The sequence below is a fragment of the Rutidosis leptorrhynchoides genome, chromosome 4 (assembly GCF_046630445.1).
Source record: "Rutidosis leptorrhynchoides isolate AG116_Rl617_1_P2 chromosome 4, CSIRO_AGI_Rlap_v1, whole genome shotgun sequence".
In the NCBI taxonomy this organism is placed as follows: domain Eukaryota; kingdom Viridiplantae; phylum Streptophyta; class Magnoliopsida; order Asterales; family Asteraceae; genus Rutidosis; species Rutidosis leptorrhynchoides.
In genome coordinates this window covers 465,551,396-465,575,972 of record NC_092336.1, presented here as the reverse complement: position 1 = coordinate 465,575,972, position 24,577 = coordinate 465,551,396, and the positions used below count along the sequence as shown (strand labels likewise).

The 24,577-nt window shown below is 41.3% G+C and overlaps 2 protein-coding genes and 1 pseudogene across 2 annotated transcripts; 1 reads left to right on the top strand and 2 right to left on the bottom strand.

Moving 5' to 3' along the window:
* Positions 1 to 960: 960 nt before the first annotated feature.
* Positions 961 to 3,540, bottom strand: LOC139844476 (succinate dehydrogenase [ubiquinone] iron-sulfur subunit 2, mitochondrial-like). Its single transcript, XM_071834701.1, has 2 exons — positions 2,813 to 3,540; positions 961 to 1,367 (listed from the first exon to the last, which is right to left on the bottom strand). Exons 1-2 carry the CDS (start codon positions 3,490 to 3,492, stop codon positions 1,202 to 1,204), a joined length of 846 nt encoding a protein of 281 aa, XP_071690802.1. The 5' UTR covers positions 3,493 to 3,540; the 3' UTR covers positions 961 to 1,201.
* Positions 3,541 to 4,049: 509 nt separating this feature from the next.
* Positions 4,050 to 5,335, bottom strand: LOC139842256 (protein ALP1-like; annotated as a pseudogene).
* Positions 5,336 to 23,111: 17,776 nt separating this feature from the next.
* LOC139842255 (uncharacterized) lies at positions 23,112 to 23,994 on the top strand. The gene is made up of 2 exons (XM_071832420.1): positions 23,112 to 23,399; positions 23,500 to 23,994. Exons 1-2 carry the CDS (start codon positions 23,112 to 23,114, stop codon positions 23,992 to 23,994), a joined length of 783 nt encoding a protein of 260 aa, XP_071688521.1.
* Positions 23,995 to 24,577: the final 583 nt, after the last annotated feature.

Genomic DNA, 24,577 nt, shown 5'->3' with positions numbered 1-24,577 from the left:
AGAAACCTATTTTGTGAGGAGAGTGTAAAAAGAGGTTCCTAAATTAAATAGAAACTTGTTTTTCATAGAGGATAAAAAAGACCGGTCTCTATTTTAGACAATAGGAACCTGATTTTACAAGAAACCGGTCTTAAATCTATAGGAACATGTTTTTTTCAAAAAAAAATACTCTCTTTTCCTTTACTTTAGGAACCTATTTTGTTTTTTAACCTGTCTCGGTGTGCTTTTCCTTGAAAAGATTAATTCGAACTCTAATCATGATTCGTGTGTTTATGGAGATAGAATAGTGATTATCGATGTGTATATGTATATGTAACTATGTATGTATATGATGACGATTAACCGATGAGAATAAGATGATTAGAGCATATAGAACAACTTAGTGCCAAGATTCATTAGATGAAGTTTGTTACAAGGTGAGGGAGTTAGTTACAAGTTGAGAGAAAATGGTGATGTGTGTGAAACCTAAGGTAAAGGTATTGGGGAAAAGTGGTGCAAGGCATAAGTTCTAAGCTAGCTAAAAGAGTATTTATACTCAATTTATACACAAATTACATCTATTTACTAGACCTAACATGAATCATCACTCACAACTCCGACTCATCACTTTCGTATATGTAGTCATAATTACGTTCAAGACTTTCGTTGATAGATAGAGGATAGCATACCATAGTTTTCCCCAGTATTTGAAACCATTCTTTATCATGCATAAGAAACTCATATTTTTTTTATATTTTTTTTACTTTTTTCATCAAAAATCAAGAAGTCCGAGAAGACCCAATAAGATCTCCACGATGAAAACCCAAAAATGAAAACAAATATTTCTTTATCATTGTAGTATTGTCAATGTAATTTGTAAGTAATTGTAACTGTATAACTGTACGGTAAACCCTGAAACTATTTGACACCAATAGTACTTCCACAAGTTAGATAAATCCATATGTATACTGAACTGAGCACTTCACACAAAGTCTTTCATAGTAGTATTAGCAAATAGGCAATAGCAATGACATTATCCAAGAATTCTGCTCATAAAAACAGAGCGATGGCCGATCGCTAGATACAACCATTGTTTCACCGATTATTATTAACCCCCAAAAGGTCTACAAACATGTCCCAACAAAATTCCAGAAAGAAGATGACATTCATCATATTATCCCAACAACGTTAATCAAATTTTAGAAAGAAAAAAAAATCACACTTAAGCCTGAAGGCTCTTGATGTTCTGGATCTGCTTTCCAGGGTTCAACCCCTTGGGACAGGCACGAGCACAATTCAAAATTGTATGGCAGCGATACAACTTGAATTCATCATTCACAGCATCTAGACGCTCCTTTGTATATTCATCTCGACTATCCATAATCCACCTAATTAAAAAACAAAAATCATTGCTTTCATTACATTTCAATCTCAATTCAAATGAAAATAAAATGAGAACCACAAACAGATGCCACACAGGATATTGTAACATAATTATTATAGCAAACACGCAAAGTCAATTCTAATAAAGATACTCGCACACAATTGGTACTTCTTGTCCCTATGAGTAAAGACAGTGAAAGGATATTATTCAAAGCAAGCAAAATAGCAAGTAACCTGGGAGATAACTCTAGTTTTCATCATGTAGAAAACAGAAAAACTATATTCAAGTACTAGGAAAAAAACTTATGTGAAAAAAGAATCTTCAAAAGTAAGTCTACATATTGACCCAGTTCTTAAACCAAACAAGACTCAACCACTAGAACCATTAAACATCAGCTCCCATAAACTAACATTAGAATTACAATTACATTACAATTAGAATAAAAGAAAAGATAAAATTTCATAACCAAACAATGATTCAAAGAATCATTTCCTAACTTGACTATAACTAAATGATGCCCCCTATTAAAATAATTAGTACTTCTGAAACTCATGATAATAGTTGATTGTGAAGTCCTCTGTCCTTGCAGAGGAGTCAACCGAAAGTTCTTATGTAGTACTATCGTTCATACGGCAGGAAGATAAGTTCACAACTTCTTCAATGAAAGGATTATGTGGAGTTGGTACATATTCACCTATGTTTCAGAGTCCCTTATTCAGATTTATGATAGATTCCAAGATGTATGTATTCTGATCGCTTTAAAAATGATGGTAAACCAGCTAGACTTAGCCAATCACTGTTAACAGTTGTAGCTGATTACTCTAATGACCAGCTCGAAGAAGAATTCTGAGAAGAGATCGCCAACGGTAACGGGCTTAAATCAATGCTATAAACCAATTTCAGTCAACAATCTTATAAAGGAATCTTCGCAAAAATCGACCCAATCTTATACACTCATCTTGCAAAAAGAAAAACAAATAGAATCGAACAGTTCTTTTATGTTGGAACTGATGCTGATGATATTGATACCTAGTGTATTTTAGTTATTTCTATAAACATCAACTAACCAGGAACCTTAGCATCCAAATGTCAGTTTTTAGCTTAATCATTACGTACTATAACCTAATGCATGACCTATACCCGTAAACGGTACAATTTCTCAAAGAAGGTTGCGTTATCCTCAACTCAACAGTCCATAAAAGTGTTCCCGGACGACATGCATACGTCCATAAGTAACTATGTGCAAAATTTAAATTTTAATTATCTTAACATCTACTTTCCAATTCAACTTTCCAAAATCAACAAACTTATTCTACCTATCAACTTATCTTAACCTATCAAAACTGACATTTTAATATGCAAAATACACAATAAATACATAATAATATAATTCAACTAAAATTACTTCAATTAACCTAAAATCTCAACAAAATCAATACAAACATATACCGATTCGCATGCAGAAGAGCCGCAGGACCGAGATACGATTCAGGATTCCACCAATAACTCGGGCATGAAGTACTGCAACAAGCACACAGAATACATTCATACATACCGTCCAATTTAGCCCTATCTTTCTTACTTTGTGGCACCTCTTTCCCTTCCCATCCTGCAGGTGCCGGAGACTTTCGTTTCAACCACGGTTCAATACTCTTATACTGATTATAAAAATTAGTCATATCCACCACCAGATCCTTAATCACAAACATATGAGGTAACGGCGTTATCATCGTCGCATCATTTGACGGAATTTTAGTTAAACAAGCTAATCCGTTACATCCGTCAATATTCATAGCACATGATCCACATATTCCTTCACGGCACGATCGACGGAACGTTAACGTTGGATCGATTTCATTTTTTATTTTGATTAGTGCATCGAGAACCATTGGACCGCACTGTGTGAGATCGATCTGGTAGGTTTTGAGTTCGGGTTTGGTAGGGTTGTCGGGGCTCCATCGGTATATTTGGAAGCTTTTGAGAGATGGATTGGATCGAGCTACCGGTGTGGATTGGTCCGTTTGAGGCTCTGATGCGTGTGATCGGATGAATATGCGATTTGATGATTGGATTGCTGCAGATGATGTTGAAACCCTAGATATTGCTCGACGAATTAGACCGGTTGCCATTTTGTGTTCATTTTAGGAGGAACAAAATGGAATGTGAATTTAGTACTCCGTCTAATTTTGCGGGGTGTTTTTGAGGAGGGTGGGAAAGTAAATATGGAATAAATGGAGGGGTGGTTCTGGAAATTTGGATAAATGATGGTGAAATGCGCTGACGTGGAGGATTTGGTACCCTATGATTGGGATGTGGGTAGTGTGGTGGGCTCGTGAAATCTTAGCTGCCATTTGGTTTGCGAATTTCAATGGAATTTGAAATTATGAAGGATTTAAAATTCGGGTATTTGAAATCCCATAATGTGTTTGGTTGACGGATTTTGTTAAAAAAGTTCAAAAAATATTTTTAGTTCAATGACAAAAATACCCTTTATTAATAAAATGTACTACAGAGTACAATATTACTTATCATAAAGTTATTATTCCATTACAGATCTGAAAGCAAATTATTATCATGAAACCAAATTAGAGCTGCATTTTTCATCCGTTACGTCAAAACAACTTTCATACATTAGCATTTGTTTACCTATAGATTACAAACCAAAAGACTAGCTAGCATTTACAAATTACAACTTACATTTCAAACATAGAACGGCTAAATTGTCTCCCAATGAAGTCCAATCGTTAGAAGTCCCAACTGAAGTGATATTATTTTCTTGATCAACTCCAAGATCTCCGTTACCTGGGTCCGTTAGAGGTAAGTTCTCAAATGGATCAATTGCCATTTCTTGTCTTATGTAGTTGTGTAGGAGACAACATGTCATGATTATTTTAACTTTTACTTCAATGGGATAGTATGATGCGCCCTCAAGATTTTTCATCTTCCTTTTAAGATACCAAAACATCGCTCTCTTATATTTCTTGCTTGTGAATGTTTCATGTTGAATTTTTTTTTCCAGTAGTTGGTTGATATCCCTCACACCACTCATTTAGATGATACCTTTGACCTCTATAATGTGAAAGAAAGCCCTCTCCATTTGTGTATCCTGCGTCAACCAAGCAATAACCTAAATATTACTTATTCATGTTAAAACAATGTCAAACAGAAAAAATAAAATTTAGTTGCATTCATTTTTAATTATGTATATACATACAAGGTCTTAGGCCTTTCAATCCATTTGGACGAAGAAGAGCATCTCGAAGGACTCTACCATCGGTTGCTGACCATTCCCATCCCGCTAAGACATAAATAAACTGCATATCTTGTGAGCACACACCTAAAACATTTGTGGCGATACTATTCTTTCTTGTTCTCTATATAGGTTTGTCTTCACTCGACACTAAACAATCTATATATGTTCTATCTAAAGCTCCTAAACAATCCTGTAACAAAGTCATCACGTCACTTATTCATGTACACACAACAGTTCTAACTATAATAACAAGGCATAAAGAAGAATGATACCTTGAACCATTTCCACTTTTCATCGGTAGAGTTTAAAGGAACGGGCTCGGTTTTCTTAAGTAACTGTGGATGCAATCTTACAACCGCATTTACAACTTGAGCAAAATGTGTACTAATTGTTTCTCCCGATCGACGAAAGAGACTGATCATGCACCGATTTTTACCGTTATAAGCCAACATGTGGAGAAACATTGCAACTTGTTCATCAACATTCATATTTCTACTTGGTTTTAATTCTCCGAACATTTCAAGCATGTAACACAACTTTTTAAAGCAAACTCGAGTCATTCTAATTTGTGTTATCGACCTAATGTTACTTACGTAAACGTTAGTACACATTATTGAGACACGGTCAATATTTGATGAAGAGTATTGGATATGTTGTTTATCTCGTATGTGTTTAGCTATGACAACCCAAAGCGAAATAAAGAACACAACAGATGTCATCGCTATGTGCCAAAATGCCCTTTTTCGCACTTTGCGCTTTCTTGTTATTAAACTAAACCTGACCATAGTCTGCAATGAAAATGAACCATCATAATGAAAAAAATTGGTCAATAAATAATAGATAGCAAATGGATAAATTATTATTACAAGCAAGAAGTAAACAATCAAAATTCTTGGTCAATTGATTAATAGTTAGTAATGACGTACGTCCCGCCATGGACGTCACGTGAGACGCATGGCGTATCTTCTAGCTGGACACTTGGCTTCAGCTCCTGGCTAGATTACTGCGAAGTCAACCTTGCTTTCAAGCCACGATTATCCCTACGCTACGTGACCCATAGCGTACCGTTAATCTATTGACTTGGTTTACTAGGCTGTTTGCCCGTCTGACAAATTAGGAGAACGTGGAGTAGGTAGTGGGCATGATTAGAGGATTCCAGGAGTGGTAATCGTGGGTTAGTGGGCTGATGGTGGTTATCCTTGGTAACCGTCAATCTTATGCCTATAAATACTATCCATAATTAAACATTCAAGGGACAATCAACCAACACTGATCACTCTTTTAAGCTCACCTAGGAGGCTCGGAAAAAGTCAACCACCACAACACCCCTCTTATCCATCACGTCAGTTAGTCACTTCACATCACTGCACTCAAGTCAATTTTGGCTTGATCATTTGGCGCCATCCGTGGGACCGTTTGATCAACACTTTGGCAAAAGATGACAGGCGTTTCCAACCCATCACCAACTGCCAATGCTGGCAAAGAACTGTATGATCCTTTGAAGCCCAACGACGACAGCTCTTTTGAGACCTCGGATGATTCCATCAAACGCACCAGGCTGCAGTTTGACGTCGATGAAGATGAGACCAATAGACGCGACGCCGAGGAGACAGAAACCCCGGAAACGAACATAAGCCAGCTCAAACCCATCGGTGGTGAAGAAGCGATACGCTTCCTGGCAAAAGGAGGGTTTGTTTTACCTTCACTCATGTCCAAAGGCGGCGAAAGGCCAACCGGCATGTCCAAAGCTCAACCACGAAGCTCTGCACGTTCGGCGTCAGAGGCCGGTAGGAGTTCTGGCAAAACCCGTGAGGAGGCGCGGAAGGACTTAATAGTCGCACCGGAATCTATGAGTGCTCAGGTCGAGCAGCCTGGCGTAGCAGACAACATGTCGAATAACTGGTTCGCTATGATGGAAGACAACGTCAAACGGTCGTTCGAGGTTTTCGCGACGTCTGAGAAGTTTACTCGAGAAATAGTTACTCATCCGTTGCCCGCGGTCCTCACTACCCCCCTCACGCCAGGGATGTATGAAGGCAACATGAATTCGGAAGACTTTTTGCAACAATTCGAACACGCTGTCAAGACGCAGCACTGGTGTGACGCCCCGTACAAAATCATCTCGTACGGATCATCAACAACAGGATCATTACAAGGTCAAACACTATATGCTGTTTAAAAACCAGTTTTGCATTCATGAAAAGATAACTTCAATTGTTTTACAAAAGATAACGTGACACAAAGGTCGTTACAAAGGCATTATTCAAAATAACATAAGTTGTGAATGCAAAATAAAAGTTCCATAATTGAGACATATCTAAGTAATGCAGCGAAAATCTAACACAGCAGGTTCGTAACAGCAAGTCTATAACACCAAGACAGTAAGTCTAACAGCAGTCTAACAGCAGAAGCAACAACGTCTAAGCACCTGAGAAATACATGCTTAAAAAGTCAACACGAATGTTGGTGAGCTATAGTTTGTTTGTAATCAGTAATGTAATGTAGACCACGAGATTTCAGTGCTTCAACCAGCAGTTTAAATCAGTATTTCAAATCAGTATGATAAAGTATATGCTTATCCGTGGGCACCCGGTAACTAGACTTAACGTATGTATATCACCCCCTAAAAGTGCACTTGGCGAGTGCGTTTGTCCTCGAAGTATTAAACACCCATTGTCTGCTAGCGCGACTAGCCCGAGTGGGGTTGTCAAACCCTATGGATCAATATCTAAGATTCGCGTTCACTGTTAGGAAACCAATGATTAAACGTTACCGAGCTAAGGGGAATCTTTGTGCCGTTTTGTAACCCACACATATATAAAGTTTAAGTACTCGTGTCTAGTATGTAAAACGTAAAAAGCGCATGTATTCTCAGTCCCAAAAATAGTAAAAGTAGTAAAAGGATGCTATAACTCACAGTGAATAAGCAGTAAAAGTTGATATGAAACGTATGCAAGTAGTAAGTCGGTCTGAAAGGTCGTCAACCTAAGTTAAAGGTCACTAGGTCAGTATGTTTTCCCTATAAGTTTAAAAGTGCATAAATTAAGTTTAAGTGTCATCATCATTATCATCATTCATCATTCATAAAAGCTAAGTAAGTTTAACAAGAATAGAGATCGAAACAAAAGGCTGACTTCGATCAGCTGCTACAACCTCTATACAAATCGAAAAGATGCGTAGTCAGTGGCCAAGGCTCTGTATGTGAGTCCTCTAACCGCTAACCAATTTTCAGAACCTAACTCGTCTTTGCTTGACCGTGGCGACGGTTTAAGTGCGAGTAGGTCAGAATTTTCAGCACGTCGTTACAAAGGCGTAGTGATTTTCGGAAGGCTATAAATCCTAAACCGTATATCGGATTTAGGCGAGGCCTAAATGAAAAGTCATCTAATCGAAACGAAATATCTGAAAATTAATTTTCCAGAAGTCCAGGAGTCTGATCACACCCCGATAAACAGCAAACAAGTGCTCCGGTGGGTTTCTTGGTGTTTGATACTCATCACGGTTCTCATCCTTGATGCGTGTAAGCTTCAAGTGTACAACTCTTTGATGTTTTAGTATCACTTTGACCAAGTTTCAACCATCAAAATACAACTAAGAGTAAAAGCTATCATTCTACAAGTTTTGAACATCAAGATCGCCTCTTTATTGCATAAACCCAATAAAGCTTCAACCTTTGTCCTTTTTACATAAGTCTATGCATCTTCATCATATGAGATGATGAAGACTTGATCTTTATCATCACAACAATCACAAAAGGTTCCAAGTAAGTAAGATCCACAATAATAACTTAGATCTCAAGTATTAAGAAAACCCTAAGCTAGAAAGCTTGGATCTCTACAAGATTAATGAGACCATAAGCTAAAGAGCTAAGATCTAATGAAAGTAATGAGACCATAAGCTAGAAAGCTAAGATCTTTAACAAAATAATGAAACCCTAAGCTAGAAAGCTTGGATCTTTAATGTTCTTGAAGATCCTTAAAGCAAAAGACTAGATCTTTAAATTACATGAAGTTCATAAACACAAGCTTTGATCTTTATAACAAAATAAAGAAATCATAATGTAACAACCCAACCCGATATATAATTGACCACGTGAAATTTACCACAAAAAAAAAAAATTTCCCTTGTTCAGTAGGTGGCGCGGCGCGCCATAACCTTGCGCGGCGCGCCGAAGTGGCCTGTCCAAAAAGTCTTGAAATGCTAAAATGTTTGACCACTTCCCGACGTATTTAGACAAAACGCTATTCACAACATATTCATATATGAAAAACTAACATGTTCCATTCATAAAATAAGTTTTACGAGACCGGGCCCACATCGGCCGTTTTACGACTTTCGTACGAAAATACAAGTTTTCAACCACATGATTTGTAATACAACATAAAGGCCGAGCATGGCGATTGGGGATACGCTACCCAATCCTAATCAATCCAAAAGCAAGCCTTCTAAAGCAACTACACAAGTCCACTAGTCCCCGTTTACCCGAGCCTCCGCATCCATGCAATCTATAAAAAAGTCAACAACGAGAGGGTAAGCTAACGCTTAGTGAATGCAATACTTATACATATACATATGTAATTTACCTACACGCATCCACTTACAAAACCATGCAAACAAAATGCATAACGAGCTAGCAACACCAAACATACGACTAGCAACAACGTTAGTATATAAATAGCTACAATAATATACTAAATCACAATAATGCATAAATATAACAAACCGTTCCCCGCTATGGCACTACCGACTTGTAGACGACCAATAACGTCGAGTCTCACTCGTATGTTGTCACCGACTTGTGACTCATCAAAGGGTGTCACTGACTTGTGAACTACCCACTAATATCTATGGGTCACCGACTTGTGAACGCCATGTGACATCACCGACTTGTGAAGCGCCACTAAGTGTCACCGACTTGTGAACACTATAGGGTGTCACCGACTTGTGAATCACCCAAGGGTATCACCGACTTGTGAACCCCCATCAATACATATGGGTCACCGACTTGTGAACCTCCATGTGGCATCACCGACTTGTGAAGCACCACCTAGTGTCACCGGCTTGTGTACACTATGAAGTGTCACCGACTCGTGAATCACTTCCCCGACTTATGGTGACACCGACTTGTGAAACACCAACTAACTACTAAGGGTCACCGCCCCATGAACCACTATGAGGTGTCACCGACTTGTGAATAACCTGTCGAGACACTACCGACTTGTAGTTCCCATCCCATCATACCAACAAATATGTCACCGTCTTGTGACATAACGCCCACTACTCACGATGTGGCACCAAAGGCCCACATCGCGTACGAGTAAATAAACCACATACATACATGTATAAATATTCCACTCACCTCGATTACTTGAAGAAGTGCAACTCGGAAACTTGAACTCCTTCCACCGACTTCACGTATATCACCTACGCAAATTATACATGCAAATAAGCTACAACTTAAGCCTATTCGACTTAACACATCACAAGTGTAATTTCGACTATATACACTTGACCAACTTTGACTAAGTCAAATCTCACCCGAACCACTCATAATCACAATCGAATAGTGATTATGTCCCACTAATACATTTTGCACAAGGTTTGATCAACCAATCCCCCATTTGGACTCACGACCCGCCCAAATTGACATAAAGTGCAATCTACGCCTTTTTGCACTTTTAACGATACTCGAAAGTCCAAAACTAACGAGACCATTTCCCGCGTTCCCGAAATACCTAAATACACCTCTTTTAGGCTTTAAATGCATTTTAGACCAACATTTACACAAAAACCCATTTTGACCTAAAACTAGTCAAAACACCCAATTTGTGAACTTACACCCCAAATCACTAATAATCCAAGTTAGCTAGTGATTTCATCAACAAAATTAGTTTACAAACTAAAAATATCATCATCCAATCCTAAACCCACCAACATCAACAATAACTAGTTACAATCACCCATTTCACCTCCTAAAAGAGTTTTATAACTAACTAGTTCAAAACCCTAAACTTGAATATCAAATTACAAAGATGAAGTTCGGAGTTTGAACTTACCAATACCGCCAAAATTATGTCGTTGACGAGTAGAACAACTTTATTACCCGAGGTTTGACCCGAAACACCCTTCTTCTTCTCCAATTGGAGCTCTCTCTCTCTCTAAAACTCTCCTCTCACTCTAGGGTTTGAAGATGAGAGTGTTTGATGAGTGAAAATGAGCTCCAATTGAGTTCTAGATCAGTTTTGGTGACCCTAAACCGACCCTAAATGAAAAGACCAAAGTACCCCTCATTTAAACCTTTTAAAAAGACTGAAAATTGCATCAGACGGGTTCGGCGCGCCGCGTCGAAAGGTGGAGCGCCGCTCCAACCTACAGGTCAGTTTTCAGAAACTTGTTTTGGCCATAACTTTTTGACCGTAGCTCCGTTTTCGATGAATCAAATATCGTTGGAAACGTAATAAGATATTCTTTCCAATGGTAAGGCTTTAAAACATCAACTCAAACTTTATTTAGGGTTAAGAAGATACGTACACACCTTGTACCTCAAACAACGTCCAGTTTTCTTCGACATTCGAGCAAGCAACACGTACATGCTTCGTACACTTCATATACGCATAGTACACCATGAATACATTATGTACAATAAATATTTGGGTCTTACAACTCTCCCCCACTTAAATTGGATCGCGTCCTCGCGATCTAAACCTCATCGCGAACAAAAACAACACACTTTCCTCAAGTCTTCGAGTTCTCACACAATCTCGGACCCCTTTGATGCCGCCATTGCATCCTATCGATCACGCCTTACCACCATGCAACGTTCTAATCGCACAACTATCCTTCAGGATTTCCTTGGCGTACTCCAACTCATGACTTAGAGTTCTAAAGCCCACCGCCAATATTCTAGAGAGTTCGTTCCCGAACGTACTCTACACTAACACGCCCCTACATGAGACAGTCCAAACTAACACTCTACGTCTCTAGTTGGCTCTCAAAACGAGGCAACTACCGGCGAATGACCCAAACACGCCTACCAAACCGAGGGACCACCGTACTTTCCGGGTACATACTCCCCCACTTAGGGTTTTAACCCCACACTATCACCGTCAAGGTGATAATACCTTGCGAAATTTCAACATTCTACATCACACACGCCCGGTATCAACGTTGGTCATACTTAAAATCTTCAGCGGACTTACCACAAGATACATGAAACTCGACCTTTCGAATCGGTCAAACGTCGACGCCGGCTAATCTTCACAATAAACCATCTTCGTACCTTCGGGTTTTCTCGTCGGTACCCAAGTACAAAATAATCACAACACCGGAGTGAAGCATTCCACTTGCAGGTATACGGAGGGTACCTGACGTAGTGTTATGCAACTCCCATTACTACCACCGAGTCTCAATCACTCGACCCTTTCGGGTCCCTCCTCGGTGTCATATGACACTTGACTATTCGAAGTCACACAAATCCAATGGACATTACGGCTCAACGCCTACAACTTTCTAGTGACGCCTGCTTGTCACTATCCGCCTAGGCCGCAAAGCAAGCCTAGCAATCCTTTCACTTACAATGGTGATGCTTGGTGCCACCAAGACTTACACCCCAACTCGCATCCTCTCAACCGTTAACACGGTTACTTACACACACCAAAGATAGTCAACAATCGTGACTCTTTTCGTACACCTACATGATCAACGTAAATTCCTCTCGAATGGCATGCCATCCTACGCTAACCCTTATGGATAACAATACAAGTAACCCTCTAATCATCCCATGGTTACACCCGACTTGGTTAAGCCTCCAACACCAACCCAATTAACCCGACTCGGTCAAGTCAAATACACTATGTCGACCCGCCTCGGTCAACACCTAACAACAATCGATTAACCCTACTTGGTTAAGTCACACACACACGGTCAACCCGACTCGATCAACACTTATCACCAAATTGATTAACCCGACTCGGTTAAGTCAAACCCACTTGGTCAACCCGACTCGGTCAACATTCCTAACAACTTATTGATTAACCCGACTTGGTTAGTCAAACTATCTCGGTCAACCCGACTCGGTTAATCAAATACCCTTAGTCAACCCGCCTCGATCAACGTCTAACAACAATTGACTAACCCAACTTGGTTAAGTCAAACACACACGGTCAACCCTACTTGGTCAAACCCTAACAACAGTTGATTAACCCGACTTGGTTAAGTCAAATCCGCCCGGTTAACTCAACTCGATCAACATCTAACATCTAATGACTAACTCGACTTGGTTAAGTCAAACACACTAGGTCAACCCGACTCGGTCAACGCCTATCATCTAATTGATTAACCCGACATGGCTAATCAAACCGCAATGGACTAACTCGACCTAGCTAGTCACTACCACACATGGATAAACTCAATCATTACCCCAAAATCACCTGCATAAAGATAGTACTAAAATCGAATAGTACCTGAATCAAGCGTCGCTAGATTTTCGCGCTCCGTCACTATTCCACTCGGGACATTCCGACTTCCGGTGTCCCTCCTTTCGGCACTTAAAACACGCGACCTTACCCGACGGACAATCACAAGACTTATGCCCCATTTGCCCACAATTATAACACGCGAATTTAGAACCACCCGTGTCACTCATCTTTACGCTTCCGAAACCTTCGGTAGCGCTTTTACTCTTCTTGTTCAGAAACACCGTCACTTCAAACTTCCGTTTACTAACATCGGACACACTTGGTTTCGACACCTCCGGTTCGAAACCCCGAGCCAACTCAAACAACTCTTCAAAAGACTTAGCCATTCCCCGACTAATCTTACTCTTCAACTCGTCATTCATTGTACGGTAGAAATCTTTCATTAACTTGTGATCGTCACCAACATACTCCGGACAAAAACGAGTCTTTGCTAAGAAGGTAGACTTGAGAGTAACCAAGTCGATCGAACCTTGTCGCAAATTGTGTAACTCGTCCCGGATTCTATCAAGATCGGAAGAAGTTCGGTACTCATCAAAGAACTCCTTTTTGAACTCATCCCATGACAAGCTCATACATTGTTCTTCGCCATACAATTGATTCTTGTCATCCCACCTCAACTTGGCTTCTTCGCGTAACATACTAGAACCGTACCTCGTTTTCTTCTCGGGAGGACATTCACTAGTACGGAAAGCCCCCTCGATATCGGAAACTCAACATGTACTCTTCAACGGATCCCTTACCCCATTAAACATTGGGGGTTGAGCATCCTTGAAATTTTTGTAATGGAAGTCCCGCCTCCCATTTCCTTCACTCCCTTCGCCTCGGGGATAAATATTTCTAACATCGAGTGCTTCCTCGATTGCGTCCTTCATTCATTCATCAATTAGATCGGTTACTTGCCCATCAACCGATTCCCGGAACACCTTTCTAACATCCTCTAGAAACTCCACTTTATAACGTTTAATGATGGCCTCAACCTTAGCCGTGAATTCGGAGTCTTCGCCTTGATCTTCGTTATCATGTCCGTTCCTTGTCTTCATTCTAAGAAATGAATTCGGTCAGGAACGCAACACAAGTAAATCACATACACCGCCACGAACAGTAATCACATTCATATAAGTATGCCAACGTTCGTACATCCCATCTAGTCCAATACTTGTTGTACATCACTCGCATGACTTGACTTGCAACCGTAATAATGGTCGCAAAGCATTATTACGCTCACACGCCATGCCGAACTCATGAATACAACAATCATCTCGCTAGATGTTCAACACAACACAACATGATTAGTAACACATAATCAACACATAGTTAAAGCACCTATTCTCAAAGGCACTAACTAGAAACCCGAACCGACCCGTAATCCTACAAGTCCCGCATAATAGTCCACACAAAAAGTCTAAGTCTAGGCACCTATCTCAAGTCACCTAAATCCCTTAGACCATGCTCTGATACCACTTGTAACAACCCAACCCGATATATAATTGACCACGTGAAATTTACCAAAATAAAAAAAAAATTTCCCTTGTTCAGTAGGTGGCGCGGCGCGCCATAACCTTGCGCGGCGCGCCAAAGTGGCCTGTCCAAAAAGTCTTGAAATGCTAAATTGTTTGACCACTTCCCGACGTATTTAGACAAAACGCTATTCACAACATATTCATATATGAAAAACTAACATGTTCCATTCATAAAATAAGTTTTACGAGACCGGGCCCACATCGGCCGTTTTACGACTTTCGTACGAAAATACAAGTTTTCAACCACATGATTTGTAATACAAAATAAAGGCCGAGCATGGCGATTGGGGATACGCTACCCAATCCTAATCAATCCAAAAGCAAGCCTTCTAAAGCAACTACACAAGTCCACTAGTCCCCGCTTACCCGAGCCTCCGCATCCATGCAATCTATAAAAAAGTCAACAACGAGAGGGTAAGCTAACGCTTAGTGAATGCAATACTTATACATATACATATGTAATTTACCTACACGCATCCACTTACAAAACCATGCAAACAAAATGCATAACGAGCTAGCAACACCAAACATACGACTAGCAACAACGTTAGTATATAAATCGCCACAATAATATACTAAATCACAATAATGCATAAATATAACAAACCGTTCCCCGATATGGCACTACCGACTTGTAGACGACCAATAACGTCGAGTCTCACTCGTATGTTGTCACCGACTTGTGACTCATCAAAGGGTGTCACCGACTTGTGAACTACCCACTAATATCTATGGGTCAACGACTTGTGAATGCCATGTGACATCACCGACTTGTGAAGGGCCACTAAGTGTCACCGACTTGTGAACACTATAGGGAGTCACCGACTTGTGAATCACCCAAGGGTATCACCGACTTGTGAACCCCCATCAATACATATGGGTCACCGACTTGTGAACCTCCATGTGGCATCACTGACTTGTGAAGCACCACCTAGTGTCACCGGTTTGTGAACACTATGAAGTGTCACCGACTCGTGAATCACTTCCCCGACTTATGGTGACACCGACTTGTGAAACACCAACTAACTACTAAGGGTCACCGCCCCGTGAACCACTATGAGGTGTCACCGACTTGTGAATAACCTGTCGAGACACTACCGACTTGTAGTTCCCATCCCATCCAACAAATATGTCACCGTCTTGTGACATAACGCCCATTACTCACGATGTGGCACCAAAGGCCCACATCGCGTACGAGTAAATAAACCACATACATACATGTATAAATATTCCACTCACCTCGATTACTTGAAGAAGTGCAACTCGCAAACTTGAACTCCTTCTACCGACTTCACGTATATCACCTACGCAAATCATACATGCAAATAAGCTACAACTTAAGCCTATTCGACTTAACACATCACAAGTGTAATTTCGACTATATACACTTGACCAACTTTGACTAAGTCAAATCTCACCCGAACCACTCATAATCACAATCGAATAGTGATTATGTCCCACTAATACATTTTGCACAAGGTTTGATCAACCAATCCCCCATTTGGACTCACGACCCGCCCAAATTGACATAAAGTGCAATCTACGCCTTTTTGCACTTTTAACGATACTCGAAAGTCCAAAACTAACGAGACCATTTCCCGCGTTCCCGAAATACCTAAATACACCTCTTTTAGGCTTTAAATGCATTTTAGACCAACATTTACACAAAAACCCATTTTGACCTAAAACTAGTCAAAACACCCAATTTGTGAACTTACACCCCAAATCACTAATAATCCAAGTTAGCTAGTGATTTCATCAACAAAATTAGTTTACAAACTAACAATATCATCATCCAATCCTAAACCCACCAACATCAACAATAACTAGTTACAATCACCCATTTCACCTCCTAAAAGAGTTTTATAACTAACTAGTTCAAAACCCTAAACTTGAATATCAAATTACAAAGATGAAGTTCGGAGTTTGAACTTACCAATACCGCCAAAATTATGTCGTTGACGAGTAGAACAACTTTATTACCCGAGGTTTGACCCGAAACACCCTTCTTCTTCTCCAATTGGAGCTCTCTCTCTCTCTAAAACTCTCCTCTCACTCTAGGGTTTGAAGATGAGAGTGTTTGATGAGTGAAAATGAGCTCCAATTGAGTTCTAGACCAGTTTTGGTGACCCTAAACCGACCCTAAATGAAAAGACCAAAGTACCCCTCATTTAAACCTTTTAAAAAGGCTGAAAATTGCATCAGACGGGTTCGGCGCGCCGCGTCGAAAGGTGGAGCGCCGCTCCAACCTACAGGTCAGTTTTCAGAAACTTGTTTTGGCCATAACTTTTTGACCGTAGCTCCGTTTTCGATGAATCAAATATCGTTGGAAACGTAATAAGATATTCTTTCCAATGGTAAGGCTTTGAAACATCAACTCAAACTTTATTTGGGTTTAAGAAGATACGTACACACCTTGTACCTCAAACAACGTCCAGTTTTCTTCGACATTCGAGCAAGCAACACGTACATGCTTCGTACACTTCATATACGCATAGTACACCATGAATACATTATGTACAATAAATATTTGGGTCTTACAACTCTCTCCCACTTAAATTGGATCGCGTCCTCGCGATCTAAACCTCATCGCGAACAAAAACAACACACTTTCCTCAAGTCTTCGAGTTCTCACACAATCTCGGACCCCTTTGATGCCGCCATTGCATCCTATCGATCACGCCTTACCACCATGCAACGTTCTAATCGCACAACTATCCTTCAGGATTTCCTTGGCGTACTCCAACTCATGACTTAGAGTTCTAACGCCCACCGCCAATATTCTAGAGAGTTCGTTCCCGAACGTACTCTACACTAACACGCCCCTACATGAGACAGTCCAAACTAACACTCTACGTCTCTAGTTGGCTCTCAAAACGAGGCAACTACCGGCGAATGACCCAAACACGCCTACCAAACCGAGGGACCACCGCACTTTCCGGGTACATACTCCCCCACTTAGGGTTTTAACCCCACGCTATCACCGTCAAAGTGATAATACCTTGCGAAATTTCAACATTCTACATCACACACGCCCGGTATCAACGTTGGTCATACTTAAAATCTTCAGCGGACTTACCACAAGATACATGTAACTCGACCTTTCGAATCGGTCAAACGTCGACGCCCGCTAATCTTCACAATAAACCATCTTCGTACCTTCAGGTTTTCTCGTCGGTACCCAAGTACAAAATAATCACAACACCGGAGTGAAGCATTCCACTTGCAGGTATACGGAGGGCACCTGACGTAGTGTTATGCAACTCCCATTACTACCACCGAGTCTCAATCACTCGACCCTTTCGGGTCCCTCCTCGGTGTCATATGACACTTGACTATTCGAAGTCACACAAATCCAATGGACATTACGGCTCAACGCCTACAACTTTCTAGTGACGCCTGCTTGTCACTATCCGCCTAGGCCGCAAAGCAAGCCTAGCAGTCCTTTCACTTACAATGGTGATGCTTGGTGCCACCAAGACTTACACCCCAACTCGCATCCTCTCAACCGTTAACACGGTTACTTACACACACCAAAGATAGTCAACAATCGTGACTCTTTTCGTACACCTACATGATCAACGTAAATTCCTCTCGAACGGCATGCCATCCTACGCTAACCCTTATGGAGAACAATACAAGTAACCCTCTAATCATCCCATGGTTACACCCGACTTGGTTAAGCCTCCAACACCAACCCAATTAACCCGACTCGGTCAAGTCAAATACACTATGTCGACCCACCTCGGTCAACACCTAACAACAATCGATTAACCCTACTTGGTTAAGTCACACACACACGGTCAACCCGACTCGATCAACACTTATCACCAAATTGATTAACCCGACTCGGTTAAGTCAAACCCACTTGGTCAACCCGACTCGGTCAACATTCCTAACAACTTATTGATTAACCCGACTTGGTTAGTCAAACTATCTCGGTCAACCCGACTCGGTTAATCAAATACCCTTAGTCAACCCGCCTCGATCAACGTCTAACAACAATTGACTAACCCGACTTGGTTAAGTCAAACACACACGGTCAACCCTACCTGGTCAAACCCTAACAACAGTTGATTAACCCGACTTGGTTAAGTCAAATCCGCCCGGTTAACTCAACTCGATCAACATCTAACATCTAATGACTAACCCGACTTGGTTAAGTCAAACACACTAGGTCAACCCGACTCGGTCAACGCCTATCATCTAATTGATTAACCCGACATGGCTAATCAAACCGCAATGGACTAACTCGACCTAGCTAGTCACTACCACACATGGATAAACTCAATCATTACCCCAAAATCACCCGCATAAAGATAGTACTAAAATCGAATAGTACCTGAATCAAGCGTCGCTAGATTTTCGCGCTCCGTCACTATTCCACTCGGGACATTCCGACTTCCGGTGTCCCTCCTTTCGGCACTTAAAACACGTGACCTTACCCGACGGACAATCACAAGACTTATGCCCCATTTGCCCACAATTATAACACGCGAATTTAGAACCACCCGTGTCACTCATCTTTACGCTTCCGAAACCTTCGGTAGCACTTTTACTCTTCTTGTTCAGAAACACCGTCGCTTCAAACTTCCGTTTACTAACATCGGACACACTTGGTTTCGACACCTCCGGTTCGAAACCCCGAGCCAACTCAAACAACTCTTCAAAAGACTTAGCCATTCCCCGACTAATCTTACTCTTCAACTCGTCATTCATTGTACGGTAGAAATCTTTCATTAACTTGTGATCGTCACCAACATACTCTGGACAAAAATGAGTCTTTGCTAAGAAGGTAGACTTGAGAGTAACCAAGTCCATCGAACCTTGTCGCAAATTGTGTAACTCGTCCCGGATTCTATCAAGATCGGAAGAAGTTCGGTACTCATCAAAGAACTCCTTTTTGAACTCATCCCATGACAAGCTCATACATTGTTCTTCGCCATACAATTGAATCTTGTCATCCCACCTCAACTTGGCTTCTTCGCATAACATACTAGAACCGTACCTCGTTGTCATCCCAAGTAATTGTTATTATAAAATAACAATTAGTATTACGTAGTCATAATATTCCGATTATGACCAAAGTTAAACGTGTACTAAGTACATAGCTCGTTTTAAATGTCAAGTGACACTGACGGTCATAAAAGCATTCGGGGATCAAGTTAAGTGATTACACACTTAATAGCACGTTGTAAGATATTAATGAAAGTAATTAATCATTAAATAAGATCCTAGAGCATAAACTAGCTCAGTACGCACATATACGCAGTTTCATGAAAGCATAAAGCACAAAAGCAAGTCGAAAAAGCCGGGTCGTTATAACTGGGATAATCCCACGGCGTGCCACATGTTCCTGGGACAGCTCCACGCCATCACGAGGGAGTGGTTTTCCAAATTACCTGCCTTGAGCATAACCAGCTTCACGGATCTCAGAACCAAGTTCGTGCAACGTTTCCAAAATTTTAAGCGCACCGAACTAACCCACTTGGATGCGTACAGCATCAAGCATCAAGATGAGGCAGCGTGAGTCTCTGATGAATTTTACTACTCGCTTCACAGTGGAGTGCTAGAAGATCCCTGATTTGCCTGAATCACAGCAGATCTCCGCGTATATCATGAGAATCTGCCAAACTCGGCATTTATCTTTGGTAAAAGCGATGCGGCGTAAGTTACCGAAAACGTATGTCGAAGCGGTAAAAATGGTAAAGGACTACGTACGATCCAAGGAGTTTGCTGACGCCGCCATTGGGGATCACGGTACGTCTGACCGGAACGATAAAGACGACAAGGGTAATAGAAAAGGTAATACAGGTAATAAGTATAAAGGAAACGGCGATGGCGGAAGCAGGGGTTATGGACGCTCCAGTCATAAGTCTGACAATCGTAATGGCTACCGTCCGTACGACCGGTACGTCATTGTCAAAAATGCCCAAGGAAATTCTGGCAACGAAGGAGGTAAGCAAGCATTTTACGCCGCTAAAGCCGATGCAACCATGCTTCGCTGTTGATGAAAGTAAATGGTGCATTTTTCACGAAGATAAGGGTCACGGTGCTGACGACTGCAAGGAACTCAAGAAGGTGATAGTCGAACGGTTGAAGCTTGGGGAATTTGACCATCTGAAGCCGTCACATGTAAAAACCCCCAGGACAAAAAAATTCACTTGGAAACGGGGAAAGGAAAAGGCTCCAGAAAAGCACATCCACATGATACAAATGTGGCACGCAGGCCACATTTGGAAGGCAGAAGTTTTGGAGGAATGGGAATGTGCCCCCATCACATTCCTTGCCTTTTGGAGAGTCTGTCCTACTGATCTTCCCGTGACGATAACCGCAACGGTAGGACGATGCAAGGTCTCCAGAAGATGTACAGGATATGTTAAAACCGCCAATTCATCCCGCCGCTGGATTCACAGGTGAAACTACTTGGCCTCTGGGTCGGGTAGATATTGACATTACGCCAGAAGAAAATGAGAAGCGACGAACGGTGGCTCTAAATTTTGTGGTCGTTAGAAGTCAATCAAAGTATAACATTATCATGGGACGGGAAGCGCTATGCGAGTTTGGCGCGATAGTCTCCACTGTGTATGGAATGATGAAATTCCCAACCTCATTAGGCTTTGCGACTGTTTTCTCTGATCGAGTTCCGATTGTAGGTCAAGTCGAACAGCCGCAGTAACCGGCGGCGCCGATTGAGCAGGGGGAAGCGTTATCATCAACCATTCTTTTCCTGAGAAAGTGGTACAGATTGGGCACACACTATTCGATGAAATGAAAAAGTGCGTTATGTGAACTCTTGGCAAACAACGCTGACGTATTTGGGTGGCAGGAGTCGGATATGACGGGATTACCTCGCACCGTCGCAGAACATCGTTTAAATGCCAACCCAAGTTTGACTCCGGTACGACAAAAGAAACGAGGCATGGCACCGGAACGTAGCTCCTTCCTAAAGAACGAGGTGGAAAAGTTAGTACAAGCAGACATATTGCGAGAAGTTAAGTACCAAACATGGGTTGCTAATCCGGTGCTGGTAAAAAAGGCGAATGGCTCGTGGCGGGTGTGTGGACTTCAAAGACATCAACAAGGCTTGTCCCAAGGATAATTATCCATTAACAGAGATCGACTGGAAGGTAGAATCGTTGGCTAGTTTTCATTTCAAATGTTTCCTCGAGCTTATAAGGGTTATCATCAAATCCAAATGGCGGAACGTGACGAAAACAAAATCGCGTTCCACACAGATCAAGGAATTTTCTGTTACAAAAAGATGCCTTTTGGTTTGAAAAACACCTGGACAACGTACCAACGGGTTATCGACGCAACATTCAAAGAACAGATCGGTCGAAATGTAGAAGCGTATGTCGACGATATCGTAATCAAAAGTCACACCGAGACGGATCTCTTGAAAGACATTCAGGAAACGTTTGACTCGTTGCGTAAAATTAACATGAAGCTGAATCCGGAGATGTGTAGTTTTGGATTCGAGGAAGGAAAGTTCTTGGGACACGTTGTCACAACGCGTGGCATTTGGGAAAATCCTAAGAAAATTCAAGCTATTGATGAAATGGCAGCACCGCGAACGAAAAAAGAGGTACAGAGCCTAAACGGCAAGCTGGCGGCACTGTCTAGATTCCTGTCAAAGGTGGCGGAGCGGTCGTTACCCTTCTTCAAAGTATTGAAGGAAAGCGTGGGATGGAATTTCGATTGGACTCCTGAAGCGGATCACGCCTTTCAGGAAATGAAGGCCTTGATTAGGACATTGCCGACACTGACCGCCCCGGTACCGGGTAAAGTAGCCGTTCCGTGACAATTTTTGCAAATCTATAAATCTTTTAATACTAACATGTTGAGCTTTCAGGGGAAACTTTGAAAATTTATCTGGCGGCAGGAACTGAGGCTATCAGCTCAGTGCTCGTTGTGAAGCGTGGCGGTACACATATGCCGGTTTATTTTGTGAGCAAAGTGCTGTAACATGGCGAAGTTAATTACAAACCGGTTGAGAAGCTTATTTTCGCATTAGTTCACACCGCAAGACGGTTGAGACGGTACTTCCAGGCGCACCCAATGCTGGTGCTAACTGATTCACCTATTAAACAGGTACGGTATGTCGATTGAGACCGGAGCATTGTGGAGGAAATTTATTCTAACAGATATTTCATGCAGGTATTAAGCAAACCGTAGGTTTCTGGCAGGCTAGCCAAGTGGGCAATTGAACTAGGCGAACATGAAATCAATTATGCCCCCCGTACCGCAGTTAAAGGCCAGGTTATGGCAGATTTTATGGTTGAATTTATATGCGCCGTGCCACCTGAGCCGGTTGTCGAAGAGGTACCAAATACCGTCGCGTGGGAACTACTGATGGAGCATCAAGTTCTGACGAAGCAGGTGCATGTCTAATCTTGATTGTCCCAGAGGGTGAGGAACATACCTACGCGTTGCGGTTCGAATTCCCTGCCTCCAATAATGAAGCAGAATATGAGGCGTTACTGTCTGGCTTAAGAATGGCTGAGAAGATGGGGATTAAAAGCCTGAAGGTATCGGTTGATTCTCAGCTCGTGGCGAATCAGATGAACGGGACGTTTGAAGCTAGAGATCCAGTCATTCAGAAATATTTGAGATTGACGGAGGAAATGGCCAACAAATTTGAGTTTTTCTCAATAACGCAAGTACCGCGATCCATGAATAAAAAAGCCGACGCGCTTAGTAAACTCGCAACAAGCGTGTTCAGTCACTTCTCCAAAGACGTTTGGGTGGAGGTCCTATGTCAAAAGTCCACTGACGTGGTACAGGTATCAACTCGCTTCGATAACAAATACGCTATACGCATAATCTACTTAAAACACAACGTACACTATTATGTACTGATTTCCGTGCAAAATAATGTTACAGGAAGTGGCCCCCGTAGAGGAGGTCGAGACATGGATGAGTCCCATCATTACATATCTTAAGACCAGGACGTTGCCAGTTGATGGGGCAGCGGCGCGTAAGATTCGTATGAAAGCACCTTTGTACATGTTAAGGGAGGGAGTTTTGTTCAAGAAATCCTTCACGGCACCACTTTTAAGATGTGTCGGTCCGAATGAGGCAGAAACAATCGTAAGGGAGGTGCATGAAGGGACTTGTTGCATGCACGCAGGGTTTAGGACCGTTGTGGGAAAGATAATGCGGTTAAGGTATTTTTTGCCTTCAATGTACCGTGACATGAAAGAAATCATTAAAGCTTGTGTTTCATGCCAACATCAAGCTCCGCAAATTCACATGCCGGCACATGAGCTAATCCCCATCACGTCTGCTTGGCCTTTTTACAAATGGGCGATTGATTTGGTAGGAACCTTCCCGGATGGAAACCACCTGGTCGTTGCAATTGACTTTTTCATTAAGTGAGTTAAAGCCAAGCCTTTGAAAAGCATAACGGGTAAACAGATTGTGAATTTTTTTTGGGAGGAAATCGTATGTCATTTCGGAATATGATAGTACTCCAAATGAACATTAGGCACAATATCCTTCCAATATGTAAAGCTTTTAGTTGCAATTGTTCTATTTTTATGTAATATTCGTTTAAATAAATAAGTGCGAAGACAAAAGAAGAAAACGACGATTTGAAGACGCAAATGACCAAAAAGCTCAAATGTACAAGATATAATTCAAGTGGTTCAATTTATTGATGAGAAACGTCCAAAAATGATAAGAGTACAAGCCGCAAAACGCAAAGTACAAGATATTAAATAGTACGCAAGGACGTTCGAAAATCCGGAACCGGGACATGAACCAACTATCAACGCGTGACGCAACGGAGCTAAAATTACAAATCAACTATGCACATGAATATTATATAATATATATATAATTATATAAAATTATATATATATTATATATATTAAATAAATATGTCGACAAGCTAGGAGCCAAAAAGTATGTGACCAGGAAATGACGGCCATGCGATCGCATGGCCAGAAGGCACAAAACT

Excerpts from the sequence above, each read along its gene's own strand:
- LOC139844476 (XM_071834701.1), bottom strand. The coding sequence starts at position 3,492 with ATGGCAACCGGTCTAATTCGTCGAGCAATATCTAGGGTTTCAACATCA. Across the intron at positions 1,368-2,812 it reads GCTCTTCTGCATGCGAATCG|GTGGATTATGGATAGTCGAG; the intron begins GTATATGTTTGT and ends TTTTTTAATTAG.
- LOC139842255 (XM_071832420.1), top strand. The coding sequence starts at position 23,112 with ATGGCTGAGAAGATGGGGATTAAAAGCCTGAAGGTATCGGTTGATTCT. Across the intron at positions 23,400-23,499 it reads AGTCCACTGACGTGGTACAG|GAAGTGGCCCCCGTAGAGGA; the intron begins GTATCAACTCGC and ends ATAATGTTACAG.